The sequence below is a fragment of the Phacochoerus africanus genome, chromosome 2 (assembly GCF_016906955.1).
Source record: "Phacochoerus africanus isolate WHEZ1 chromosome 2, ROS_Pafr_v1, whole genome shotgun sequence".
NCBI lineage: Eukaryota > Metazoa > Chordata > Mammalia > Artiodactyla > Suidae > Phacochoerus > Phacochoerus africanus.
The window spans coordinates 165,515,914-165,540,506 of record NC_062545.1 but is presented as its reverse complement, the minus strand read 5'-3'; the positions used below and the strand labels follow the sequence as shown (position 1 = coordinate 165,540,506).

The 24,593-nt window shown below is 40.9% G+C and overlaps 1 protein-coding gene across 2 annotated transcripts in view; it reads left to right on the top strand.

Annotated features, from left to right (window-relative positions):
• Positions 1-8,299: 8,299 nt before the first annotated feature.
• Positions 8,300-24,593, top strand: part of CLPX (caseinolytic mitochondrial matrix peptidase chaperone subunit X) — a 49,428-nt gene continuing 33,134 nt past the window's right edge. For both annotated transcript variants that reach the window (XM_047767072.1, XM_047767071.1), the window contains exons 1-3: positions 8,300-8,588; positions 18,008-18,168; positions 19,452-19,569. In XM_047767072.1, coding sequence (XP_047623028.1) covers positions 8,504-8,588; positions 18,008-18,168; positions 19,452-19,569 — 364 coding nt within the window. In that variant the 5' untranslated portion in view covers positions 8,300-8,503. The remainder of the gene's footprint in view (positions 8,589-18,007; positions 18,169-19,451; positions 19,570-24,593) is intronic.

Below are 24,593 nucleotides of genomic sequence, written 5' to 3'. Positions count from 1 at the left end.
CTTTTCCTGTGGCATATGGAGGTTCCCAGGCTAGGGGTCCTCAATTCTGTTCTATTGCTCTGTCTGTTCTTATGACAGTACCAATCTGTCTTGATTAGTGTAGCTTTGTAGCAAGTTTTGAAACCAAGAAATGTGAGTCTCACAACTTTTTTCTGTCAGTTTTTATTATCTAAAAATCTTTTTATTTTGTCCTATTCTTGAAGGCCGCTTTGCGGCCACACAAATACTAATTCAATTTATCTGTGTAATTTTAACAATTCTATTTTTACACATTTAAAAAAATTAAAGTATAGTTGATTTACAATGTTGTGCCAATTTCTGCTGTAAATGATTCTATTTTTAATCTCAAAGTTTTTATTTTTGTAGTTCTTTTTCAAAACTCTCTGGTCACTTTTGAGAGTTTCCAATTGCTTGCTCATTTTAGTATATGTACTGCTGAAGTGAACACTGCCTGCTCATTTTAAAAACAAGTGCTTGGAGTTCCCACTATGGCACAGTGGGGTTAAGGATCTGGTGTTGCCACAGCTGTGGTGTAGGTGGCAACTGAGCCTCGGATTCAATCCCTGGCTGGGGAGTTTCCATGTGCTGGGGGTACAGCCAAAAAAGAAAGAATAAAAACCAAAAAAACCAACATGTCCTGAGTTTCCTTTTGATTCTTTAAAACATTTATAGGACAATTTTCATCCTATGTTGTAACATAACAGTTTGCAGACATGTTCTTAGAAATTTTCCTTACTTTTTAAAAGAATAATAATGGAATAAAAAGTGTATTTCCTCCAAGAGGACCTAATAGTGAATCATGCAGAGTATAGTGCAGTGGTTAAATGCATGACTCTAGCATCAGACTACCTGGGGTTCAAATATTGATTCTTTTACTTATTAGCAGTGTGATCTTCAACAAGTTATCTAACCACTGTGTGCTTCAGTTTCTTCAACTATAAACTTGTGAAACAATATATATCTCATGTGGCTATTATGAGGATCAGTGGAACATAAAAATGAACACAGTATATATATTAGTAACTGGAGATTTCTACCTCTTAATCCCCTTCATCTATTTTTCCCACTTCCAGCCCCCCTCCCTTCTGGTAACCATTCATTTGTTCTTTGTATCTATGAATCTGTCTTTTTATTGAGTTCTTACATCCATTTTTCTATTTCCTCCTTTTTTGTCAGGCTCTTGGAGAACCCTTTGGCTGTGGTTAGTATGCCTGCTTCTAGTACCTCTTCTTTCCTCATTTACTCACATCTGGGAAGGAGACCCATGTGACCAAATCAATATTTAAAATGAGTAAATAGACACGGAATGAGATTCTGAAGGCCCAGGTATGAGCAAAGTATGTGAATTTTTTTTTTTTTTCCCATTTTGCTTTTTAGGGCCGCACCCACAGCATATGGAGTTTCCCAGGCTAGGGGTAGAATCCCAGCTACGGCTGCTGGCCTACGTCACAGCCACAGCAATAGAGGTTCCGAGCTGCGTCTGTGACCTACACCACAGCTCACGGCAACGATGGATCCTTAACCCACTGAGTGAGGTCAGGGATTGAACCTGCATTCTTGTGGATGCTAGTCAGATTCATTTCTGCTGAGTCACGAAGGGAACTCCAAGTACATGAACTTTAAATTTCCAACTTTGCAATGTCTATTTTGGTGGCTCAGAAGATATTCTCTTCATTTCCTCTTATTGACTAATTTAACAATGGGTACTATTTTACACACACAGCTCAGTGGGTGCTTACAAGTAATAAATGATTGGTTGTTCCTGAAGCATGAAAATCTCTTATTGTCTAATATTATGGCTAATGCAAGTTAATTGCAAATTGTAAAGGACTTATAAACCAAGGGTCTACCTTTTCTCTTTTATCTCTCTTTTTCAATTTTGCCTTTTAAATCAAGTGAGCGCCTTACAGTGCTAAGGTATAATGGAATATGGCGGCATCATCAACAAGTTGGCTAGGAAACATAACTAAAAAGGAGTTTTTTACAGGCATAAAAGGAAAGCCATAAATTATTGCACTATAGTAAAAAACAAACAAAAAACCTTTATTATCTATTAAGCACCTACTCTGTACTATGACTCACAGAATCATTTATTCACATTAACCCTAGGAGGTCAAGAGCACCCCAAGTTATTGGAAAAACAGGCCTATGAAGTAACTTGCCAGAAGTCACATGACTGGTAAGTGACCCAACTAGGGACCATACACAGTCCTTCTACCCCTGACATCTGTGCCCTTTAGAAAATACTAAACAAGCATTTCCTAGTACTGTCTTCAAGATTTGGTACACCAGAAGTTCCAATGGATTAGTTTTAAGAAATCTTCCCCCCAGGAGTTCCCACTGTGGCTCAGTGGAGGCAAACTTGGCTAGTGTCCATGAGGTTACAGGTTCAATCCTTCACCTCACTCAGTGGGTTAATGATCTGGCATTGCTGTGAGCTGTGGTGTAGGTTGCAGAAGAGGCTCAGATCCTAAGTCGCTGTGGTGTAGCCTGGCACTGTAGATTTGACCCTGCCCTGGGTACTTTCTATATGCAGCAGGTTCATGAAGGGAAGCCATGGTGAATTAGTGCCATCTGCTGACCATCTCCCTGAACATCAGGATGAGGGACTGTCCTTTAATTGAGGAGGTTGGGGATGGGGGACAACCTTGTACTATCTTAGGTCATCACCAGCTCCTGAGGATAGGCCCAGGAGATGGTGAGCATCTTCCTGTAGAATCCTTGGTCTCCCTACAATAGCAAGGCTGGGCAGTGACTCACTGATGAGAAAGTGGTGGTAATTAGAGGGAGCCTAAAAGAGAGTCATTGAGAAAGAAAGGCTCAGGCTTCTACCATCACAATGAAAACATACCTTATTCTTTTTTTTTTTTTTTGTCTTTTTAGAGCTGCACCCACAGCATATGGAGGTTCTCAGGCTAGGGGTCAAATCAGTGCTGTAGTCCCCATTGTGTCCTCATGAATGCTAGTTGTGTTTGTTAACTGCTGAGCCATGGTAGGAACTCCACCTTATTCATTTTTGCAAATAAACCTTAGCATCTCCTGATTCTAATATTCTAGCAATAAAAAACAGATTCCTGAGCTCCACTCCAGACTATTTTAGCAAAACCTTTATGGAGTTCCTGTTATGGCTCAGCGGTAACAAAGCTGATTAGCATCCAAGAGGACATGGGTTTGAGCCCTGGCGCTGCTCAGGCGTTGTGGTAAGCTGCTGTGTAGGTCGCAGATGAGGCTCAGATCCCGAGTTGCTGTGGCTGTGGCATAGGTGGGTGCTCTGATTCGACCCCTAGCCTGGGAATTTCTATATGCTGCAGATGTGGCCCTAAAAAGGAAAACAAAACAAAAACAAACGAAAACTTTAGGTAAAGGACTTAGGTATTTTAACAAATATCCCAGGTCATTGTTGGCAGAAGAAAGGGTGGTGGTAGAGGCACTGCCTTAATGAAATGGCAGTTTTTAGTCCCTGATGCGAGGTATTTCTGGGTAAGAAGAGAATCTACGTACTTCTAAAATCTCATCAGCTTTTGGAGGAAGTTATAGGGATGTAATGGAAACAGCAGTGGAGGTTAGAGTGTGAATCCTGGTTCTGCTGTGACCTTTGCCCCATCGCTTAAACTCTGTGTCTTAATTTTCTCAGCTGCAAAACTGGAATGCAGATGACAACAATACTTCCCTGGGTTGCTGTGAGAATCACATAAGGAGGAAGATGTGAAAGCACTTTGTAAAGTTCTAACCTATGTTTTTAGTATTACTCTGAGTCTCCGACTACCTACAGACATGAGACTTTTTTTTTTTGTCCGTATCTTTTAGAATATAAATGTTGAGTTCCTGTTATGTACCAGGTGAGATTAATATCTGCTGATCCGAAGGACCACTGTTCAGCTATGAAAAAGAAATGTCTTTATTCAGAAGCTACAGTGATTCCCATCAGAATGATGACTCTCTGAGAGGCTGTATCAGAATCTCTGGTAAAGGAGAAGCTAAGTTTTTTTCTGTTTCTGTTTGTTTTCAAATGGAGTCTTGGGTTAAAAAAGACAAGACTGAAAAATACAGTTTCAAAATCTGGAGGCTTGAACCCTATTTTTCTCTTTGTTTCTGACTCATTGCATGACCTTTATCAAATTCCAGACTTTTCATAGGCCTGCTTCCTCATCTGAAAAAATCAAGTGCAAAATTGGACGATTCACTGACTCTAACCTATAAAAATATTCTTCACTTAGCAAATCACTTGATTCTGAAAGGTAGAATCAAGTATAAAAGGAAAAAGTTTTATATAAAGTGAAGACATATGTGCCTTTAGCTATGCAGTTCACAAAAGGTAAATAACTCAAGGGAAACTATTGGAGCTGAAAAATTGCATCTCACTTTTGTTTTTTAAGCACCAGTAACCCCTCAGAAAGGAGCTGAAAGTAGGTGTGATATTGAAGTATTTTGTTCCAAAGAGCTGCTAAGACCACAAGTGTTAACCATCACTCCCCTGGTAGAGAATCCATGTTATCACAGGGAACAATCTCAAATGACTCTGTGCTTCTGACAGGAACTTGACTAGAGGTTATACATGAAGTGCCAAGTGAGAGAGAAGGGTCCTAGTGTGCAGCTAGAGCCCCACTGCTCTTTGCCCAGACATCAAGCTCTGCTCCATCTCATGGCCACCTGGCTACACTCTGCAGCAAGGACACTGTCCCAACCTGTGAGTTTCAGGTCAGGGCATGTACACTTATAAATGGAACATGCTCCTTTGTCAAACAGTCAAGTGGTTCCTAAAGAATGACCTTTTATATTTGAACCCTTTCTAACACAGATGGTATTTTATTTAAACGTGATACTCCTCTGTGCTCAAATACCAAATGGAAGTCTTGATGTATCTCCATGGTACAAGTCCCCAAATTTGAATACCAATTTGTAAATCTTATAAAATTTACATCATCAAAGAGCCTACCTGTCTCAATCCAGGCTCATTGGGTGCCGATCCTAATAATCCAGGTATGTGCTTTGGGGTGATGCCCTGAAACTACCAAATTTATGTTGCCTGTGTGATAACACCATTACCAGTCTGATGCCAAAGCTACATGACCTTTGTTCATATTTGAGAAAAAGTTAAACTGAGTTGTGTACAGCTCCCTTTGTTTTATATTTTCTAGGACAAAGTCTACACTCTGTTCATCAGGCTCCTGAGAATTCCTTCTGGGACACTCGATAAGTTGGAGCAACCATTGCAGAAATTTGTAGAACTTGTGTCCATTAACACCTCTTTGTCAATTATAATTTGCTCTAATTTTATGTCAGATTTTCTGAAGATACCATCCTAGCTTTCTGCCACGCAGAAGTAGTTGGAAGATAAGTATTTAATTAAGTATTTACAGAATTTCTGCTATGTATTCATCCCACATATAACGAAATACCTACCTTAAGAGAGCTCAAAGTTCAGTTGGGAATACAGGCTAAATACATAAAACATCAGCCCATAAATAAAATTACATGCTCAGTCATCCTGGGAATGATATAAGGATATATTACAGAACAGTATAATGTATTCCTATGTCATCACACCACTGGCACATATATTTGTTTTTCTTACCTACTGCCTTATCTTTCCCACTAAAATGGAAGCTCCATGAGAGAAACTTCTTTTTAACGTTTTTGGCTCATGTGGTTTCCTTAGTGCCTCGCATGTAATTGGTGCTTACTAAATTTTGTTAACTGAATGAATAAGTCAAGTTCTTAGGATATTCAGAGAAACAAAGGATTCATGGAGTGCCCCCAGAGGAGCCTTAACTATGCTTTTATTTAGCTTGCTTTATAGCAATCTGTAGATTTTTAGCAAACAATTTCTTTATTTCTACAATAAATAAGAAAGTGTGTATATAATTGAAATAGAAAATGTGTATATAATTGGAATGAAAGGAATTTAAATTGGGCGTTAAGAGTCGATGAGACCCTCTAAGCTTATTGCTAGGTTTTCCTAGAATCAGTTCTTTTCAAACATTATTTTAAAACAGAACAACTATATTTTCGACAAAACATGATAAATGAAACAGATAAAAGTAAAGCTGCTCTGGAGTTCCCACTATGGCTCAGCTGCAATGAACCTATTATCTGTGAGGATGCAGGTTCGATCCCTGGCCCTGCTCCAGTGGGTTAAGGATCTGGCATTGCTCTGGCTCTGGTGTAGGCTGGCAGCTGCAGCTCAGATTCGACCCCCAGCCTGGGAACTTCCATATGCCACATGTGTGGCCCTAAAAGTTCAGAAAAAAAAAAAAAAAAAAAAAAAAAAAGCAGAGCTGCTCTGAGCTCTGATTGACGTTGGGGTGGCATGGAGAAGGAGGCAGGGGAGGTCCACCCTCTTAGTTACCTCATCCCACCAAAGAGCTATCTATGGCTTCTGAGGGATTCTAAGAATACAGTTTGAAAACTGAATTGGAGGAACTTTTTTTTTCTTTTTGGCCGTCCCTTTGATGTCAAAAGGATGTTACCGGAATCGGGGTTCTTGTTCACGCAGCTGATGAATGAACTCTGCAAACACACAGGCAGCAAGCAAGCAAAGTCTTTATTACAGGAAAGCAAATAGTTCCCAGTGCTGCCGGGAGCGGGGAGAAGAGCCCCTGTTCTCTATTGTCTTATAGGGGTTTTTAATCCCTTAAAGATGGGGGGATACCAACACGGGGTCCAGAAAAATATTTTTTTTCCCCATTGGCCTTGCCCAGTTACCTATATCAGTCCTCGTCCAGTAGAGGTTGTAGGGGTGTAAATTTCCTGCAAGTCTCATCGTTTCTTTGCCCTTTTCGTCCCATAAACTGAGTCACAGGGGGTTAGGGATTAGTTTACCTAGGTGTGTAGGTACATTCCCTATAGTAAACAAGGCGTGTGGGGAGGTTACTCCCTGGACCCCTTAAGCCACAATGTTAATCAACAGCCATATCAAAGAAGGCATTGAGGCCCATGCTCCTACACTGACTACCTGAGTTATTATTCTGCCTTAATCTGGCCAGGGATCAGAACCATGCTGCCACCTACACCGCAGCTGAGCCAACACCAGATCCTTAACCCACTGTCTGTGCCTGGCGGGGGATTGAACCTGTGTCCCAGCGCTCTAGAGACGCTGCCGATCCCCTTGTGCCATAGCGGTAACTCCCGGAGGAACTTTAGAGTCTCTCTTCTTCAAAATTCTATTAATGATGGCAGGTGAGTAAGACCTGGGCTCTCTTTTGGTCCCTGCCCCTTTAAGGTGAGGAAGTTACCAGGAATCAGCTCCAGGAGAGACAAAAACACACATGTGTGGCCTGGAGCCAAGGCCAGTACCCCTTTTCATGGCCAGACCCAGGGAACTAGAAGCCACATTTCTCTGATCCAAGATTGATAAAGGCTAAATAACTTGACATTGGCTTGCGTTCTCTCGGGCCCCTCCTTCCCTGCCCGCCTTGTACCCGCTCAGAACTAAAGTTCTCCAAGCTCATTCAGCAATTTCTCTGGGCTTCCGAGTTGATCAGAATTTTATATACAGAGTAAATAGTCTGTTGCCAACCGAGATGAGAAGAGAGTTTGATTCATTTGTCACCATCCTGCACCTTGTCAGCTAGCTGGTTGATCTCCTTTACAGATCCAGCGAGGAACCAGGCATGCAAACAAGGGTAACAGAAGAGAGATTAAAGAAGGAACAGTTTTTACCAGGGTGTGGTGAGTTTTAACTGAACTGACAAAGGCGTGTAAAGCACCCAGGGACTAGAACAGCTGGAAGAGTTATCACCACTAGGCCTGAAAAAAACAAGGGAAGAGAATGGTCTTCCAACAGTTGGGAACTTGGTAAAAAACACCTCCACTTCCATGTTACAAATGAGTAATCTAAAGATAAGGAAAAGATAAGGAACATAGGATGTGGATGGGTAAGGAACTTATTGACTCTTACTGAAATGGCGGCTTTCAAAACTCCTCCTGGGGCTGGCTAAGCCACGGATCTCACTTGGACGTACCCAGCCACCAGTCGAAAATGACCAGTTTATTGCTAGGAGTTGGGACTACTACTCCCGGCATGCATTTCTCTGCTTCTAGCGCAAACTTTTCAACGCTAGGATAAAGAGAATTGTGTGCCGGGACTTGTAGTTCCCTGCTTGGGGTGGGCCGTCTCCTGGAGCGCGCTCATTGGCGCCGAGGTCACCGCCCTCTTCCCCTCGCCCTACCTCAGCGTCTCACGCACGCACACGCGTGCCCACGCCCCCTCCCTAGGCCCAGGGCGCAGGCGCGCGCACGCTCCTCGGACCCCGTAGGCGGGGCGGGGAGGGGGGCCGGGGGAGGAGGAGGGGGAAGTTGTGGGGGGGGCGAGGTGTCTATTGAGTAGACGGCAGTGGGTTATGAAGAGCGCGAAGGCCCTGTTTCCAGGCGGGTGGACTCTGCACTGGGCCTAGAGCCGGCAGGAGGTTCCGGAGCCAAGCCAGCGAACCTTGAGAGTAGCCATCGACCGCTGAGAGCCGGAGGGCAGTAGGGGCGAAGCCCCGGCCTAAGCGGCGCGGAGATGTCGGGCTGTGGTGCTTGTGCTTGTACTTGCGGCGCCTCCGCCGCGCGGCTCATCACCTCGTCGCTCTCCTCCGCGCAAAGAGGTAACGAAGTAGTCCTGACCCGAGCCCTTTGCCTAGTCGCCGGCGGTGAGGATCCGGTGGAGGGCAGGAGGCTTGCCTACCCCACCCCGAGGGTGTGAGGGGGTGCGCGGCCCTTCTCCTGGCACCCCTCACTTTCCGTGGGATGGGGCTCTGCCAACCTCTGAAGCAGCTGTTTCTTACTTTTGAAGCGAACCCCTTGTGCTCCCCCTCACGGCCGCTTTCAGGCCTTCTGACACTGGGGCCAGAATGTGCCTACTTCGCAGAAACTCTGAGCTACAGGCACAAAATACTCGGTTCGTTAAAGTGTCCCAGACCCCACTTAAAGCTTCGCCAGGTACTGCCGTTTGCTGGCTGCGGCTCCCCTTCCGGAGCCCGGCCGGGTGCCCCTTGGGCCTGTTGGGGACTGCGGGAAGGGCTCAGGTGAGGGGCTGCCGCTGGGGGCCGAGCCGGCGGTCTGGGACGCAGGCAGCGCGAGGCCGGCAGTGTCACAGTTGCTGTGTGGCCCCGCACACCGGGACGTAAACGGGACTCGCCGTACTTTTCAGGGCCCACAGGAAAGAGCCCGAGGAGATGGAAATTCCGCAGAAATTGTTTTTGAACTACTTAGGTGTCTCAGCAGTTGTTTGCGGATTTTCTGAACTTGACGGTGGCAAGTAGTTTTTAAGGGTGATTCTTGTTTACCTTTCCTTTCTCTTTATCGGGAGATGTGAAAGAGTGGCACTCCGGCCAAGAGATTTCCGGAAAAGAAACCATTTTTTCTCTTCCCCAAGTCTATAAATATCAGACGAGGCTAGGTCCTGCTGGGTCTTGTAACCACTAACTTGTAGACAAATTCATTTTGTTCTGGATTATCAGCTTATGATCTCTGGATTTTCAAAATGCTCCCTTTTCCTATTTTTAGCTGAATTGCGAAGTCCTTATCATTTACTAAATGTTTGGTTTTTGACCGTTTATTTCACAAAGAGGGATTAAATGATGTGTGGGCAGGAGCATTTTGTAAAATGGTACATAAATCCAAAGGAGGGAATTTAGTTCCAAGAGACTGTTAAACCTGAACAAGTGGATGCCGCTATTCTAGGAATTTGAGTTTAGTGGAAGTGACATATATTTAAATTCATTTGTTTGACAAATCTGAAGAGGGCCTACTATGGGCCAAGGCCCTCTTTTGTTGATGGATATGGAACAGTGAACAAGTCCTCACCTTCAAGTTTAAATCCAGTGAAGTAGGCAATGATATTGTTTCTGGGCCTGTATAAGGTATGTGTATGTTCTCTATGGATAGGGATGGCTTCTTTGACAAAGTCCTTTACCTCTTTCCATCACTTGTCCCAGAACACTATAAATTATAGGAAGTGTGCGGTTATGTCTTTTTCTTTTCAAAACAACAGCAGCTTTAATAATTAAATCCATCATTAGGTAAATCAACAAAAGTTAATGACTTATTTAAGAATTACCCATTTGTTTTTCAGTTAATGTAAGTTTACTAGAAGTTTTCAGACATACCAAACCATAATTTTCACTGTAAAGGAGTAAATTAGACTATGAGACATTATAGAACTTAGTATTTCTGTATGACAATATCATTATAGAATTTAGTATTTTTACATGATAGTGAAACAGCAAATGGTTTCACTTGGATTGAAGATTCTCCCAAGACTTAATTATATAAAATGTTTGCTTTCCATGGTAGAAACTCTGAAAGTATGCATGAGTCTACAACAGTATAGAGATATTTCCTTTGAGGACTTAAAAGCCTTCAGGAGGGTTATTTTTATTTTAGGATTCCTGGAAAGAGGAAGAGAGGTGAAAGATAGAAAAATCAGAGTTGAACATTAGCTAGTTTCTTATAAACAAAGTATTTCAGCCACATAATTTAAACAAATAATTTCATCAGTATACTCTTGTAATTGGAAATTATACTTGAGTTAAGAATAAAATACTGCTATTCTGTATTTCTACTGGTTTATTTCTACTGGTTTTTCTGTCATGTTAGACTTTAAAAATTTTATAGGGTAGTTTGAAAAGTTATTTGGTATATTGTACCTTTACCCTAACCCCAACCCAGATTATTTGGTAGATTGTACTAGACACTGGCTTTATTTTCTTTTCCTGATGAGCTCTATGTATCCAATGCAATGTGTATTTCTCACATAAACTTAAAATATGAGACAGTATCCAATATTGTTGTATAACTTAGTATTTTTATGTGACAGTATAAATATTTAAAGATTGCAGAGTTCTGGTTGTGGCTTAGTGGTAAGGAACCCGACTATATCCATGGGAACAAGGGTTCGATCCCTGGCCTTGTTCAGTGGGTTAAGGATCTGGTTTTGCCTCTAACTGTGGTGTAGGTAGCAGATGCAGCTCAGATTCTGTGTTGCTGTGGCTATGGTATATGCTGGTGGCTACAGCTCCAATTCCACCCCTGGCCTTGGAATTTCTACATGTCGCCTGTGTGACCCTAAAAAGACCCCTCCCAAATTGAAATTTTTATTTTACTATAGGTATCCTGTTCTATTTGAATAAAATAAAAATTTTAAATATTTTTTCTGCTTGGATTTCTGATATTTTTCAGTATTGATGTGTATTTTTTTTTTTTTTTGGTCTTTCCTAGGGCTGCTCCTGCAGCATATGTGGAGGTTCCCAGGCTAGGGTCTGTTTGGAGCTGTAGCCACTGGCCTACAACAGAGCCATAGCAACGTGGGATCTGAGCCTCGTCTTTGATCTACACCACAGCTCATGGCAACGAGGCTCCTTAACCCACTGAGCAAGGCTAGGGATGGAACCTGTAACCTCATGGTTCCTAGTCAGATTCGTTAACCACTGCGCCACGACGGGAACTCCTTGATGTGTATTTTTAAAAAAGTATCTTGCATATACAGCAGTTTGCATTCTAAATACATGCAGTCAGAAATATTTGCTTCCATTTAAAAATTCTGAGTTAAAAAAAATATTCTGAGTAACATTACTTGGTCTGAATTTGGTTGTGAGAACTGTGGGATCCCATGTAATTCCCTTAATTTCTGAATGCTTTCTGTCCTTGTCCATTGAAAGGGTGTCACCTTATGAGAGTTTAAGTGAAGATTTGAAGATGCTCAAACATGTTGGTTGGCATCTGTAATTTTCATGACAGTTAATAATGTGCCTACCTTAACAGTTCTTAGCTAGTTTTTAATTCCCTCCCTCTTTCCTCCCTTTCTTGTAGTTAAATTCAATACAAATTAAATAAAGCACATTGAATAAATGATGGTGCAGCTTTATTTCTGGAATTGTACACTGTTTCCTAATCAACATTTCACTTTTCTTGGATACATTCATCTTCAGACCAGCAGACCAGCCTTAGTGAAAACCTGCCAAACATTTCTAAACCTGAGGAAAGTTATCATAGGAGTGATGTTATTTTTCTTCATTAAAGTGTTCAGAATTTCTGAAACAATAACTTGGGCATAAAATAAAGGTTTGAGATTATCAAAAGCAATAATCATCTACTAAATTGCCGGTATTGTTTGGGGAGTTTTTGTTGAATTTCGTTTCCAGTTTGTGTTAGAGGTTAGAGACAAGTGTTTAAGAGAGCTTTTAACTTGATTTGCCATTTCATCAGTTAAATTTTGTTGCTACGAATACCTTTTTTTTTTTTTTTGTCTTCTTAGGACCAAATCTGTGGCATATGGAGGTTCCCAGGCTAAGGGTCGAGTTGGACCTATAGCTGCCCGCATGTTCCACAGCCACAACAACGCAGGTTCCGAGCTGCGCCTGTGACCTACACTGCAGCTCATGGCAATGCCGGATCCTTAACCCACTGAGCGAGGCCAGGGATTGAACCTGCGTCCTCATGGATGCTAATCAGATTCGTTTCCACTGAACCACGATGGGAACTCCACACATAATTAATTTTTAATTTCATTAGTTCTTTCACTCTGTTTCTAAAATGCAAATTAAAAATCAATTTTATCTTTTTTGGGGGGCCAATGCTTAACCTGGTGAGCCACCAGGGAACTCCCATTTTATCGTTTAAGCTGAATCATTTGTATGTTTTTGGAGAATGATTAGTTCAAGTTTGAATAATAGGAAGTCAAGTATTTAGAAGTTGAATAGGAGTTCCCATCGTAGCGCAGTGGTTAACGAATCCGACTAGGAACCATGAGGTTGCGGGTTCGGTCCCTGCCCTTGCTCAGTGGGTTAACGATCCGGCGTTGCCGTGAGCTGTGGTGTAGGTTGCTGACGCGGCTCGGATCCCGCGTTGCTGTGGCTCTGGCGTAGGCCGGTGGCTACAGCTCCGATTCAACCCCTAGCCTGGGAACCTCCATATGCCGTGGGAGTGGCCCAAGAAATAGCAACAACAACAACAAAAAGACAAAAGACAAAAAAAAAAGAAGTTGAATAAATTACTCTCCTACTTCTTAATAGCCCTAAAATTGTACTTTATTCTAATAGATATTTTTAAAACCACCTGTACTGGGAGTTCCTGTGGTGGCTCAGCAGTTGATGAACCCAACTAGCATCCATGAGGATGCGGGTTCAATCCCTGGCCTTGATCAGTGGGTTAAGGATCCAGCATTGCCCTGAGCTGTGGTGTAGGGCGAAGATTAGGCTCGGATCCTGGGTTTCTGTGGCTGTGGCGTAGGCTAGCAGCTGTACCTCGGATTGGACCCCTAGCCTGGGAACCTCCATATGCTGTGGTTGCGGCCCTGAAAAGACAAAATAAATAAATTAATAAATTAAATAAAATTTAAAAAAAGCAAAAACACCTCAAAACAAAAAACAACTGCTTTGAAACTAAAAGTTTTATCCATATGACATAAGTTTTTGTAAGTAGTTTTACTGTCTTCTTTCATTGCTGCAAGTAGTCTTTCGAAATATACTTTACAGAAATAATTCCCTCCTTGGCTTTTAGGGTTCTTCACTTGGGTTCATAGGCTTCCAAGTGGTCCAGGGATAGAATTAAGAGGTTCTTTGAACTTTAATTTCTCTGATCTCTGAAATACAGCATTTCCTTCAATTATGAATGTAGGCAAGAACTACAGCAGTATTAGCATTACCTTCGGATTTGTCACCACTCAAAATCACAGATATTTTCATATCACATTACATTGCTGATATTTCAAAATATTGTATGAACAACTTTGAAATCCTGATAGTTGTTTAAAAAGCTGTTACATTGGAGTTCCCACTGTGGTGGGCTGGTTAAGAATCCCATATTGTCTCTGCAGCAGTGGAACAAGTTGGATTAAAGATCCAAGGTTGCTACAGTTGGGGCTTGGGTTTCATCCCTGGCCCAGGAACTTCCATATACTTTGGGTGTGCCCCCCCAAAATAAATAATTCAAAAGCTGTTAGACCTTATTTAATTTTGCTTGTCAGTTAAGAAGCATATTTTTTAAATATTTTGGTAATTACTTCCATATAACTGGTTTTCTTTGTTTTTTTGTATTTTATTCTGTACATTTAAAAACATTATGAATAGGCTTTGCCAGACTGCTAAAAGGGTTCATGGCACAAAACGGGTTAAAAACTCCATATTGGGAGTTACCCTGTGGTTCAGCGGGTTATGAACCTGACTAGTAACCATGAGGATGGATGCCAGTTTGATCCCTAGCCTTGCTCAGTGGCTTAAGGATCTGGTGGTGCAGTGAGCTGTGGTGTAGGTCACAGACATGATTCAGATCCTGTATTTCTGAGGCTGTGGCATAGGTCTTCAGTTGCAGCTCTGATTCCACCCCTAGCCTGGGAACCTCCATATGCCACAGGTGCAACTGTAGAAAGAAAAAAGACTCCTGAGTGGTTTGTTACAGTGATGTCTGTCAAGATTTTATATGGTTGGTGAATAACTAATCATTTAAATTGTTTAGTACAGTCGTTTTAAAAATCGTGGTCCCCAGACTAACAGCATCAACATCACCTGGGAACTTGTTAGAAATGCATTCTTGGGTCCCCCTTCATACCTTCTAACTCAGAACCAGGGAAGATCCCCTGCAATCTGTGTTTTAACAAGTTCTCCAGGTGATTTTAATGCATGTGCAAGTTGAACCAGTGGTTTAACGTATCTATAGCATCTTGTTGGTACAGTCCATAGATCATAAAATGTTAAAACAGCACCACAATATCATACTATGAGAGCAAGCAAAGAAATTATTATTATTATTTTTGTCTTTCTGCCTTTTCTAGGGCTGCACCTGCGGCGTATGGAGGTTCCTAGGCTAGGGGTCTAATCCGAGCTGTAGCTGCCAGCCTATGCCAGAGCCATAGCAACGCCAGATCCAAACTGCATCTGTGACCTACACCACAGCTCAGGGCAATGCCGGATCCTTAACTCACTGAGCAAGGCTGGGGATCAAACCTGCAACCTCATGGTTTCTAGTCGGATTCGTTAACCACCGAGCCACGACGGGAACTCCAAGCAAAGAAATTCTTAAATTTAGAAGTTTAAATGATACAAGCATGTTTTTCAGATAATATTTTCTGTGGTGGCCGTATGGTTCCATTGGTTTCATATGTTTTTGATAAACTATTTTTCTCTCTATTCAAGTATATTTTAAAAGGACCATGTTCATAATTTTTATTTCTCTTAAATTCCCAAAGATAATTTCCTTTCAGCTTATTTTCTAATGATATTAGATATTGTAAATTGTTAAACACTATTTTAAAAGATATATCGTAAGTGGGAAATAATACTCTGTATATGTTACTTCAGAGTTAAGTTTTGTTCTGAATATCCATATCTGAAAAGCCTCATATAGGTCTTGTTTTTTTTTCTTTTTTAGGGTTGTACCTGCAGCATATGGAAGTTCCCAGGCTAGAGGATGAATCAGAGCTGCAGCTGCTGGCCATCACCACAGCCACTGCAACACGAGATCAGAGCCATGTCTGTGACCTACCCCACCCCAATGCTGGATCCTTAACCCATTGAGCCAGGTCGGGGATCAAACCTGTGTCCTTGTGAATAATAGTTTGGTTCATTAACCAATGTGCCACCACAGGATCGCCTAAGGCTTGTTTTAATTGTGGTTTTCTTTGTGGATAGATTGTAATGGTTCAATTAAAAAGTTACATTTGGGAGTTCCCGTTGTGGCGCAGTGGTTAACAAATCCGACTAGGAACCATGAGGTTGCAGGTTCGATCCCTGCCCTTGCTCAGTGGGTTAACGATCCGGCGTTGCCGTGAGCTGTGGTGTAGGTTGCAGACGTGGCTCAGATCCTGAGTTGCTGTGGCTCTGGCATAGGCTGGCAGCTACAGCTCCGATTCGACCCCTAGCCTGGGAACCTCCATATGCCGCGGGAGTGGCCCAAGAAATGGCAAGAAGACAAAAAAAAAAAAAAGTTACATTTGTTTCATAGATTATGGTAAATCATTGTATTATGCTGCCTTTCATATTAACTTATAATGGATGTTTTCAGATACACAAAATAGAATAGTGAACCCCCAAATACCCATCACCCAGCTTCAGGGTACATTCAGCTTTCTTCATTCTTGATTTCATCTAGCCCTCTCCCTCATTATACTTTTTCTAGTCTTGCTTCTTAGAGTGACAGTCTTTAAATCATACCATATCCTTGGAAAAACATTAATATTTAGCCTAAAATTCACGAAGTATCTTAGATCTCATTCTAATGAGAGAGTATTGGCTAACATTTACTGCAAAAAATAGAAATATTACACTTGAGAAATTCAAAATGTCTTTTGAAAACATTATTTAGAAGGAAAACATCAAAAATAGTTTTTTTTTCTCATTAATATTCAAGCTTAATAGTGTTAAGGAAAATTTTATAGTCTTTGGATTAAGGACTGGGATGTCATAAGCCTTACTTCTTTTTTGTTGTTCTTTGTGAATTTATATAGAAATGAGAAAATTTGTTTTCTCTTATTTGTATTTTTCTTGAGTAGTTTGATGGGTTCATTTTTGTACTTTGTGGAACTGGAGATGGTTAACGTTGATAAGTAACTGAAAAAACTAGTTCTAACAGTGTACAAAATTGTGTCAGAAAATAGGATTAACAAAAGTTATATAACTAAGCAAATGTTTTTGAATTATTTGAAGTACATAATTTTAAACCAGTTTTTGCATTTGGATACAATATATATACATGTGTGCATGATCTCTTAAAAGCCCTAACAGGTATAGAAATAAAATTTTAAATCCTGAGTTGGGAATTTTGCAGGAAATAAAATAAGGGAAGCAAAACCACTTTCTTAAATTTGTTAACTTTACTCCTGCTTTGCCCTACCCCAACCCCCTTTGGTTGGTTATTACCTCCTAACAGCACTCTAGTAAACTACTAGGAGACTTCCTTCTTGGCGATTCACTAGTGTACATTTTTAGCTTATGCAAGGTTCTGAGTAGCCCTAGGGTACTGAAATCTATGGAATTTTGTTTAACCTATGACCATTCACTTTTCTTGTGTAGGGAACACTTTTATAAAGGACAGCTTCGGAAATGCTGCCTCATAGTATGGAGTATGGCACTTTTGCTGTTGACTCTAATTTATTTAGAGGCATTTTGTATTTATATGAGGAAAAATCAGGGGTCAGCAAACAGTGATCCCCATGGACAAAATCCAGCCACACCCATTTGTTTACATATTATTTATATTTGCTTTCATGTACAGAGCGTAGATGGGATTGAGACTACACCTTCGTGGCCCACAAAGCTGAAAATGTTTACTATCCTGGTTTTTAGAGAAAAAGTTTGCTAAATAAGTCAGTAATTACCTTATATCCTTTCTAAGAATTCTAACTTCAAGTATAGCAAAAAGGTTAAAATGTTTGAAAGTAGGATGGTGGTTACACAGTATTTTTTTATTTAATTATATTTCTTTTTTCTATAGGATTGAAATATTTTGTTGAAACGTGTTTTAATGAATAGCATATAACTTTTTTTAAGGAACACTTGAAATTTGTTGCCGCTGTTGCAGATATTACTCTCATGTAACCAAAGAGACAAACAGGAGTTCATGTCAGTTTTTTCTTATTGGTAGAAATAATAAAAGAAGCAGAAGAATATAGGACAAGTTGGCCTTTTTCCCCTACAGTTTTACTTACCTTTTTTTGGGGTGGGAGGCCGTGCCCACAGCATGTGGAAATTCCCCAGCCAGGGAGGGAACCTGTGCCACAGCAGTGCAGTGATCTGCATCACAGCATTGATAATGCCACTAGGCCACCAGGGAACTCTTTTTTTTTTTTGTTTTTTTAACATAAAAATTTTTTTCTTGAGCCACTCATTGTATAACCTGAGTGGTCTTTCTTCACTTCCAAAGCACAGATCTGGCCTGTTTTTGAGGATGTTGTCACTAGTGTGTACACTGCTGTGAAAACTGTAGCTTTTTCAACCTCTTTTATGCTTAAATGATTTTTATTTCCAGGGGATTTATCGAAGGCATATTAATATTTGATGTATAGACTAAATAAATTTCATTATATTTTCAGGTATTTCTTGTGGTCGCATTCACATACCAGTTTTAGGAAGGCTTGGAACCTTTGAAACTCAGCTTCTCCGAAGAGTTCCTTTTAGAACCTTTACAGAAACACCAGCATACTTTGCTTCAAAAGATGGGATAAGTAAAGATGGTTCTGGAGACGGAAATAAGGTATTTTATCTTTATTGGCATCAGTACACATATTTGAATTCCCTCATTTAAACAAATATAATAATAGTACTCTGTTTCATTGGTTTATATGTTTTCTATAGGAAATGTAAATAAAATGATCTGAAGAATTTTATGTATTTTTATTTGGTGTATCAGTCTGAACCTTTTTTTTTTTTGGGCGAAGGAGAAAAAATAGCTTTATTGCTTTGCCAGGCAAGGGAGGCCTCAGCAGGCTAATACATTAAAGACTACTCCAGTCTGAACCTTAAAATAGTTAGGTAAACATTGCCCTTAGTAAGCAGTTAAAATTTCTAACACCCAAAGCAGTAAAGAAGCTTCATTAAGTAGTCCATGTAGTCAGTCTGATGGTTGGATTAAGAATAGCTATCATTTTCTGTTTGTACACAGCTCTTACAGTTCCTAATAGTATAAACCTTCTTTCAACCTCTAAACCTAAAAATCTTGGATGTCTATATGATTTAATGTTGGGCTATTCTATATCTAGTAAGTAGATGATTAATGATTATACTGGGTCAGTGAATTATTATCAATTATTTTTATTATGTGAATTGATTAACACGAGTTATTAATGTATGTGAGATACATATCCATACTTAATCCTAGCATTGACCCTCTAAAGTAGGTGAAATTATCCCCATTTTAGAGATGGTAAAAGTTAGATTCAAGAAAGTTGAGTCATTACTTGCCATGATAAAAAAACTCCTGATTCAGTTTCATTGAAATGTAGATTTTTACCTCTAGTAACTTTTGTCCTAATACTTATTGATTGAAAGAAAGCTAATTATTATACATGCTGGCACATACTGTGTAAAGAAGGAATATGGTAAATATGCATTTACTAGAACAGTTTAGTTTTTTTTTTACACAGTGATAGAGATATAAATTATACTAATAATTCTGTTCAAAAAATTGTAAAAATTATGGCGTTCCCGTCGTAGCACAGCAGAAACAAATCCAACTAGGAACCATGAAGTTGCCAGTTCGATCCCTGGCCTCACTCAGTGGGTTAAGGACCCAGCGTTGCCCTGAGCTGTCGTGTAGGTCGCAGATGCGGCTCGGATCTGGTGTTGCTGTGGCATAGGCCAGCAGCTGTAGCTCTGATTAGACCCCTAGCCTGGGAATCTCCATGTGCCTCCGGTGCAGCCCTAAAAAAAAAAAAAATTATAAGATTAGTTACAAACAGTATTGTTTATGTTTAAGTTACATGATGGTTGCCTGAAAGTAGTAATTGATAGATTCTTTTTTTCTTCCATAAACATTAGAAATCAGCAAGTGAGGGAAGCAGTAAGAAATCAGGCTCTGGGAATTCTGGGAAAGGCGGAAACCAGCTTCGCTGTCCTAAATGTGGCGACTTGTGCACCCATGTAGAGACCTTCGTGTGTAAGTATTACTTCTTTTTTTTTCATCCATACCCATGGCATGTGGAAATTCCTGGACCAGGGATTGAACCCATGCCATAGCAGCAACTTGAACCACAGAACTGACAATGCTGGATCCCTAACCTGTTGCGCCTCCAGGGAATTCCTATGTTTTACTATTGTTCTTTTTCCCTGCTTTTCTTTATAAATCATTAATTGCATAGAAATACAGAAATTATATAAACCAGAGTTATTTTCTTCCTCAACCTGTATGACTCTCTTGTATTCATCAGCTACTAAAAATGCCCTGAGCTAGTAATACTTTGTGCTGTGGTATAAGATAATTTAAGAAGATTCCTTGCTTTTTTATTTTGCTTACATGTGTTTATTTTAAATTTGGATTTTGTGGGTCTTCATGTATGTAACCATTAAGCTGCAGAAGAAGCAAGGCTTTTTTATTCTGTATTTATTCATTCTTCAAATACCTCTTAAGCATGTCATATAACTGGAGAGGTTAGTCATTCAAATATTAAGGTATTTTCCCTCTCTGAATAACTAAGCTGCAGCTGTGGCCATGCCAGATCCTTAACCCACTGTGCCGGTCTGGGGATTGAACCCACGTCCCAGTGCACCCAAGAAGCTACTGATCCTGTTGTGCCACAGTGGGAATTCCAACAGTCCTATTTTTCCTGTTAGTGTCCGTAACTCTTTTTTTTTTTTTTTTGCCTTTTTTGCCTTTTCTAGGGCCGCTCCCGCAGCATATGGAGATTCCCAGGCTAGGGGTCTAATGGGAGCCGTAGCCACCAGCCTACACCAGAGCCGTAGCAACTCGGGATCCAAGCTGCGGCTGCAACCCACACCACTGATCACGGCAACGCCAGATCCTCAACCCACTGAGCAAGGCCAGGGATGGAACCCGCAACCTCTTGGTTCCTAGTTGGGTTCATTAACCACTGCACCATGATGGGAACTCCTGTGTCCGTAACTCTTTTTTTTTTTTTTTGAAATGCAGAGATACTTCTACCAATATTTAACAAATCTGATAAATCATTTCTTATGTGATTAGAGTTGATGATCATGACTTAAGAGTAAATTACTTTGAACTACCACATCAGCATGGTACGTGTAATTTAGTCCAGTTGTTAAAAGGTTGATGGTTGGTTTGGCAGAAGTTTCAGTTAGCTGATGATTAGCTGAAGAGGATTCTCCATATTCTAACCCAGATATTGAGGTTTTTTTTTTTTTTTTTTGTCTTCTTAGGGCTGCACCCTCGGCATATGGAGGTTCCCAGGCTAGGGGTCTAATCGGAGCTATACCTGCCAGCCTATACCACAGCCACAGCAACGCCAGATCCGAGCCGTGTCTGCGACCTACACCACAGCTCAGGGTAATGCTGGATCCTTAACCCACTGAGCGCGGCGAAGGATTGAACCCAAAACCTCATGGTTCCTAGTTGGATTCGTTTCTGCTGCGCCACGATGGGAACTCCCAGATAGTGAGATTTTAGTTACAGTTTTACGTTTATCATTAATATTGATTGGCCACTATGTGAAAAAGTATTGGTAGCATGTCTTCACAGTTTTGAAAGTGGTACCATTCTATATGAGATTCTCTTTGTGGCTCTGCCTAGTGAGAGATCAAAGAGAAGAATCAGCCCTACTGTGGCGCAACAGAATCCAGCACTGGGATGCAGGTTCCATCCCTGGCCGAGCACAGTGGGTTAAGGACCCAGCATTGCTGCAGTTGGGGCTTGGGTCTCGACTGTGGCTCAGATCTGATCCCGGGCCTGGGAACTCCATATGCTTCGGGATGGCCAAAAAAAAAAAAAAAAACAACAACAAAAAAATGAAGGTGGTAGCACTGGATGATATAACTTCTAAATAACATTTGCTATTAGCAGATTTGGTGTTATGTGATAAAATTTTCTAATACGTCTGGGGATTGCTTAGTTAATACTGGCAATGTCTTTTTTTTTTTTTTTTTGGTCTTTTTTGCTATTTCTTTGGGCCGCTCCCGTGGCATATGGAGGTTCCCAGGCTAGGGGTCGAATCAGAGCTATAGCCACTGGCCTACGCCAGAGCCACAGCAACACAGGATCTGAGCCGCGTCTGTGACCTACACCACAGCTCACGGCAATGCCGGATCCTTAACCCACTGAGCAAGAGCAGGGACGGAACACTCAACCTCATGGTTCCTAGTCGGATTCGTTAACCACTGTGCCACGACGGGAACTCCTGGCAATGTCATTTTTACATATATTTTAATCAAGAAAATTTCCACTTTTTTCTCCCAAAGATTTCAACCTTTATAGACCTATAATTCTATTCTAATTTCCCAGAGTAGAAAAATAAACTAACATTAAATAAATTACAGTATATATAATTTTATTCTTACAATCTTTTTTTTTTTTTTGTCTTTTCTAGGGCTGCACTCGCAACATATGGAGGTTCCCAGGCTAGGGGTCTAATTGGAGTTGTAGCTGCAAGCCTACACCAGAGCCACAGCAACGCAGGATCCAAGCCGCGTCTGTGACCTACACCACAGCTCAGGGCAATGTTGGATCCTTAACCCACTGAGCAAGGCCAGGTATTGAACCTGCAACCTCATGGATGCTAGTCGGATTCGTTAACCACTGAGCCATGACGGGAACTCCGTCACAATCTTATTTTTGTTGGGGCATAAGATATCCTCAATTTTATGTATGAGGAAGCTGAGATTGAGTGAGTTTAAGTAACTCATCCAAGGTCACAGAGCAGTGAAAATTTCCTGTTCAGAAGTTCCCATCTCGTATCTTTCTACCAGCTGGAGTTCTTTAGGGATAAACTGGCTTCTCTTGAGATTAAGTTTTTCTTTTATACAGTGTTTTCAAAACTTGCCAGGTTGTGGAGTTCCCACTGTGGTACAGTTGGTTAGTGATCTGGCTTGTGTCTGTTGGATTGCTGGTTCAGTCCCCTGCCCATTGCAGTGGGGTAAGGATCTGGTGTTGCTATAGCTGTGGTGTAGGTTGAGATGTGGCTTAGATTTGATCCCTAACTGGGGAACTTCCACATGCTCTGGGGGCAGCTGAAAAAGGAAAATGCACACACATACACAAACTTGCTAGGTTGAATTAATCACTGAGGGAGACTGTTAAACATACAGATTTCCACCTTCCCTAGAGTTTAAGATTCTCTAGAAACCACTATACTTTAGCTAAGTTATCTAATCACTTCAAAGCTTTTTCCTTTGGGAAATAAGAGCGGGAATTAGGAATAGGAATTAGGGAGGGGGGTGTGGGAGTAGAGAATGTGGAAGAAAAGGGTAAGAGTACACTTACACGTTATTTAGTAAGCAAACATTTGTTGAGTCGGACACTGCTTGGCTCAGAAAATACACAGATGAGCATGGCATTCTCCTTTCCCTCTGGTCCTTACTATGCAGAAGAGGCCCCAACAGTGAGGCCCTCTTTTCTTGCTTTTGCTAGCCCATAATAAAAGTCTCTTTGGAGTGCACCGCTTTTGAATGCTGAGGATCTCCTTTGTCCACTTATTGAAAATTGGGTCATCCTAGTTCTGCAGAATCATGTTTGATCTCGGATTTTTCATTTTATTTGAATCTGCATTTATTTAGTTATTAGTTCATAAACATCTTTTTATGTGCTTTTCTGTCACTTGTAATTTTTTTTGTCTTTTGTTGTTGTTGTTATTGTTGTTGTTGTTGTTGTTGTTGCTATTTCTTGGGCCGCTCCCGCGGCATATGGAGGTTCCCAGGCTAGGGGTCCAATCGGAGCTGTAGCCACCGGCCTACGCCAGAGCCACAGCAACGCGGGATCCGAGCCACGTCTGCAACCTACACCACAGCTCACGGCAACGCCGGATCGTTAACCCACTGAGCAAGGGCAGGGACCGAACCCACAACCTCATGGTTCCTAGTCGGATTCGTTAACCACTGCGCCACGATGGGAACTCCATCACTTGTAATTCTTTTGCTAATGGCCTGTATAGTTAATTGTCTACTTTTTTGTCATTTAAATTATTTTTAATGACCTGAGGAATACATGTGTTTTTTATATTTGTAAAAAAAAGTGGGACATTATAGATAATGCCAAAGATATATTTCTGCAGTATACTTTCATTGAAAATACAACTTTTAAAAAGCATAAATGGTTTCATATTGTTCATGTTTTTGCAGATTGCTTTTTCCCCCCCAACTCAGCAGTGTTTTCAGAACTATGCATGTCGATACATACAAGTGCAATCCTTTTCTTTTTTCAAATTTTTAATTTTTTATTGAACTATTATTCACCTACCCAATTCACCCTTTTAAAGTGTACATTTCAGGAGTTTTTAGTGTATTCATGAAGTCATACAATCATCACCAGTATTTAATTCCAGAGCATTTATATCACTCCATGAAGAAACCCCGTACCTTTTTGCAGCCACTCTCCATCCCTTCCCTTTTCAGCCCTGGCAACTGTTACCTTACCTGCTGTCTCTTTGGATTTGTCTATTCTGAATACTCCATATAAACAGAATTATGCATTATGTGGCATTTTATGTATGGCTCTTTTTTTTTGGTTTTGTTTTTTGTTTTTTTGCTTTTTAGGGCTGCACCTGCATCTTATGGAGGTTTCTAGGCTAGGGGTTGAATCGGAGCTACAGCCACCGGCTTACACCGCAGCAACAGCAATGCCAGATCTGAGCTGTATCTGAGACCTAACCACAGCTCAGGACAATGCCGGCTCCTTAACCCAGTGAGCGAGGCCAGGGATGGAACCTGTGACCTCATGGTTCCTAGTCGGGTTCATTGACCGCTGAGCCACGATGGGAACTCCATGTCTGGCTTTTTTTTTTTTTTACTTAGTATGTTTTTAAGGTTGATCTGTGTTGTATTATGTATCTGTCTTCATTGCTGCATATTTCCATTGTTTATCCATTCATCAGCTGACAGATATTTGATTTTTTCTTCTTGTTGGCTATTATGAATAATACTGCTGTGAACATTTCGTTTACAAGATTTGTGTATGACCATATGTTTTTAACTTCTCTTGGCTATATATGCTTAGGC